General features: G+C 38.6%; 1 protein-coding gene across 4 annotated transcripts in view; it reads right to left on the reverse strand.

The window, feature by feature from the left end:
• The window catches only part of CEP350 (centrosomal protein 350), a 187,037-nt gene that overhangs the window by 151,729 nt on the left and 30,795 nt on the right, over positions 1-4,513 (reverse strand). For all 4 annotated transcript variants that reach the window (XM_023510752.1, XM_023510754.1, XM_023510753.1 and 1 more), the window contains exon 2: positions 510-595. In XM_023510752.1, coding sequence (XP_023366520.1) covers positions 510-582 — 73 coding nt within the window. In that variant the 5' untranslated portion in view covers positions 583-595. The remainder of the gene's footprint in view (positions 1-509; positions 596-4,513) is intronic.

Here is a 4,513-nt window from a genome sequence, read left to right on the forward strand (position 1 = left end):
CAGGCGGATGCCTGTGGTCCCAGCTACTTGGGAGGCAGAGGCAGAAAACTTGCTTGAGCACAGGAGTTGGAGGTTGCTGTGAGCTGTAATGCCACGGCACTCTGTCCAGGGGAACAGCTTGAGGCTCTGTTTAAAAAAAAAAAAAAAAGAACTCTTCCTTTATAAAACAATTTACCAAAGGAAACCTTCGAAGGTGAGATATTTTATTTCAAACAATCGTAATTTTAAAATATATCTACTTTTTATAAATTAAAGCCTATGTATAATTGTCACTTATTGGTTAGTTCAGAATTTAATATACATGACCTTAAATAATAGACTAAGTTCAGTTTAGAAAATCAAAGCCAAGCACAGTGGCATGCACCTGTAGGAGGCTGAAACAGGAAGATCACTTGAACCCAGGAAGTTCAAGGCTATACAGTACACTATGGTTGCACCTATGAATAACCACTACACTCCATGTTAGGCAACACAGCAAGACCCCATCTCAAAAAGAAAAAAAATCATACCTTGAACAGTATCCTTGCTTTGAGAGTTCCTTGGATTTGGTAAAGGCACCTCTTTTGATCTGCTGCTCCTCATCCTGCCAATTTACCTGCAATCACATCATCAGTACTCACTGAATATCAATATTACAAGGTTAGTAGAGAAAATGCCCTGACTTACCTTGCCCTTCAGGGAAGTCAGAGAAGGACTATTTTATCTCTAAAATGTACCTTTATATTCTCTTAGGAGTTTCTGACAACCTGGTAATTTTATTTTTCCTTAGAGAAATAAACAATTTAAAATTATATAATGGCTACCTCACACCCATTAGGATGGCTACTATCAAAAAAAAGCGGGAAATAACAAGTGCTAGTGAAGATGTGAAAAACTGAAACCCTTGTGCACTGTTGGTAGAAATGTATAATGGTATAATTGCTGCTGTGGAAAACAGTACTGCAGTTCCTCAAAAAATTAAAAATAGAATGATCATAAGATCTAGCAATTCTACTTTTGGATACATATAAGCAAAAGGAATGAAAATAGAGTCTCAATGAGATATTTGTACATCCATGTTCAAAAGGCGGTATTATTCATAAAAACTAATGTGGAAACAGCCCATTCAACAGATGAATGGATAAAAAAATGTCAGATATACCTAATAAAAAGAAGGATATTTTGACATATGCCACAACATGTAATAACCTTGAGGACATTATGCTAAGTGAAATAAGCCAGTCACAAAAAGATAAATACTATATAATTCCATTTACATGAGATACTTAAAACAGTCAAAATCTTAGAGACAGAAAGTAGAATGGTGGTTGCCAGGGCAGGCGGCTGCCATGAGGAAGATGGAATGAGAAGTTATTATATAATGGGCACATTGTTTAATGGGTATAAAGTTTCAATTTTGCCAACATGAAAAGAGTTCTAGAGAGGGATGTGGTGATGGTTAAATAATATGAATGTACTTAATACCACTAAATTGTACACTTGAAAATAACTGAAATGGCAAATTTTACCATCAACTTAAAAAAACAGAAGACAATATCATGACTCAAAGAAAAGGATGATGGCCTTATGGTTAGATAGCTTGGCAATGAAATCAAATTATATTTTCCTATCAATATGGTGGAATTACTCTGTTATAAAAGTCACATAACACAGGAAGTGTGGAAAATATAGGTAGAAAAACTTAGCCTTACTCCCAAACTCCTAACATAACTATTAAGATTTTTGCATGTTCCCTTCTATTCTAATTTTATTATTGCAATTTCAATTTTGTATTCTACTTAAATGATGATCATTTGTGGTGATTTTAAAATACAGCCAAAAACTCTTTAATACTTCTTTCTTCAAAAAGTAGGATTTAATTCTTCTCCCGCTAAATATAGGCTGGACTTCATGGCTCACTTTTAACTACTGTTGAATGTATTAAAAGTGACAATGTATGATTTCCAAGATCTCTATCTCCATCTCAAAGATCCAGCTGCCATGTCATGAGAACAGTCAAGCAGTGTTTTTTTTTTTTGAGACAGAGCCTCAAGCTGTCCCCCTGGGTAGAGTGTCGTGGCATCACAGCTCACAGCAACCTCCAACTCCTGGGCTCTGGGCTCAAGCAATTCTCCTGCCTCTGCCTCCCTAGTAGCTGGGATTACAGGCCCCTGCCACAATGCCTGGCTATTTTTTGGTTGCAGCCGTCATTGTTTGGCGGGCCTGGGCTGGATTCCAACCTGCCATCTCAGGTGTATGTGGCTGGCACTTTAGTCGCTTGAGCCACAGGTGCCAAGCCCTTTCTCATATTTGATAAAAATTATTTTATCTAATTAGTTGTCTGCAGAGGCAATACAACATATTGAATATCAAAGGCCTCAATTTAAATTTCAAAAAAGGAAAAGCTTAATTATAAAGTCCAAATACATAAAACTAAAAGGTATAATTAATTTTTTTTTTTTGACAGAGCCTCAAGCTATCCCCCTGGGTAGAGGGCTGTGGCTTCACAGCTCACAGCAACCTCCAATTCCTGGGCTCAAGCGAGTCTCCTGCCTCACCCTCCCAAGTAGCTGGGACCACAGGCACCCGCCACAATGCCCGGCTATTTTTGGTTGCAACTGTCATTGTTGTTTGGCAGGTCCGGGCTGGATTCGAACCCGCCACCTTAGGTGTATGTGGCTGGCGCCTTAGCTACTTGAGCCACAGGCTCCAAGCCGGTATAATTAGTTTTTAAGGGAGTTAATTTCACCTACAAATAAATAATCCTGATTTGTAAGCTTCCTAAAAAACATTTCAAAGATGTTCTAAAAATAGTTTTTTTCACAGATTACAGAATATGGTAAGAACTACCAACAAAGTTTTTAAAATTAACTCACTTTAACTTTCCTTCTGATAAAAGATATTTTTGCATGGTGGCGCCTATGGCTCAAGTGAGTAGGATGCTAGCCCCATATACCAAGGGTAGTGGGTTCAAATCCGGCCCCGGCCAAACTACAACAAAAAAATAGCCAGGCATTGTGGTGAGCACCTGTAATCCCAGCTACTCAGGAGGCTGAGGCAAGAGAATCGCCTAAGTCCAAGAGCTCGAGGTTGCTGTGAGCTGTGATGCCACAGCATTCTACTGTGGGCAATAAAGTGAGACTCTGTCTCTAAAAAAAAAAAAAAAGATATTTTTGGTCTAGCCAACTGAAAAAATAACTAAACAAACATGAATTTGTTCTATAGCAATATTCTATATTACTAAATAATCTCTCAATTATTTGACAAAAATTTTCTTTGGGCAGACATCTCTTTGCTGCACTCTTAGAGGATGAAGCTGGTGGATTGCTTGATTTCACAAGGTCCAGACCAGCCTAAGCAAGAGCAAAACCTCATCTATACTAAAAATATGAAAAAATAGCAGGCATTATGGTGGATGATATAGTCCTGGCTGCTACTTGGGAGGTTTGGGCAGGAGGATTGCTTGAGCCTAGGAGTTTAAGGTTGCTGTAAGCTATAATGATGCCACTGCACTCTAGCTAGGACAATAAAGCAAGACTCTGTCTCAAAAAAAAATAAAAATTGAGAATGAAGAAAGTAAATGCGCATATCAAGAGCCTAAAATATTTTTTTGAGTACCCATTTTGCAAAGCATTGTGTATTATAAGAAAACAAATAAGGGCGTCACCTGTGGCTCAGTGAGTAGGGCACTGGCCCTATATACCAAGGGTGGCGGGTTCAAACCCAGCCTGACCAAACTGCAACAAAAAATAGCCGGACGTTGTCGCAGGCGCCTGTAGTCCTAGCTACTTAGGAGGCTGAGGCAAGATAATCGCCTAATCCCAGGAGCTAGAGGTTGCTGTGAGCTGAGACGCCACAATACTCTACCAAGGGCAACAAAGTGAGACTCTGTCTCTAAAAAAATAAATAAATAAATAAGAAATGGCCCTGATCTATAACCTCACAATCTAGCACAACTATTCTTAACCTAAGAACCCATGAATGAAAGTCAAAGAATTTATTAACTCCATGAAACTATATGCAAATTGTGTCTGTGTCACCTATGTACTCAAAAGGGATCCACTGATATAAAGAGTCAAGAACAGACATAACTGACAAATACAACAATCATGCACCATATAACACCTGGACCACGTTGTTTCAGTAGACAACAAACTGCATATACAACAATGGTTCCTTAAGATTATAATGGAGCTGGCCATTAGGTGTGTGGTGGCTCATACCTGTAATCCCAGCACTCTGAGAGGCTGAGGCGGGTGGACTGCTTCAGCTCACAGATTCGAGACTAGCCTAAGCCAGAGCCAGACCTTGTCTCTACTAAAATTACAAAAAAAAAAAAAAAAAACTGAGGCAAGAGGACCGCCTGAGCCCAAGAGTTGGAGGTTGCTGTGAGCTATGATGTTGCCATGGCACTCTACCCAAGGTCACAGCTTGAAATTCTTCCTTTTTTCAAAAAAAGAAAAAAAAAAAAAGATTATAATGGAGCTGAAAAATTCCTACCATGTAGTATTAATATTTTTTTTTTTTTTTTTTT

The sequence above is a fragment of the Otolemur garnettii genome, unplaced genomic scaffold, assembly GCF_000181295.1.
Source record: "Otolemur garnettii isolate 467f Iridium unplaced genomic scaffold, OtoGar3 scaffold00016, whole genome shotgun sequence".
Lineage (NCBI taxonomy): Eukaryota > Metazoa > Chordata > Mammalia > Primates > Galagidae > Otolemur > Otolemur garnettii.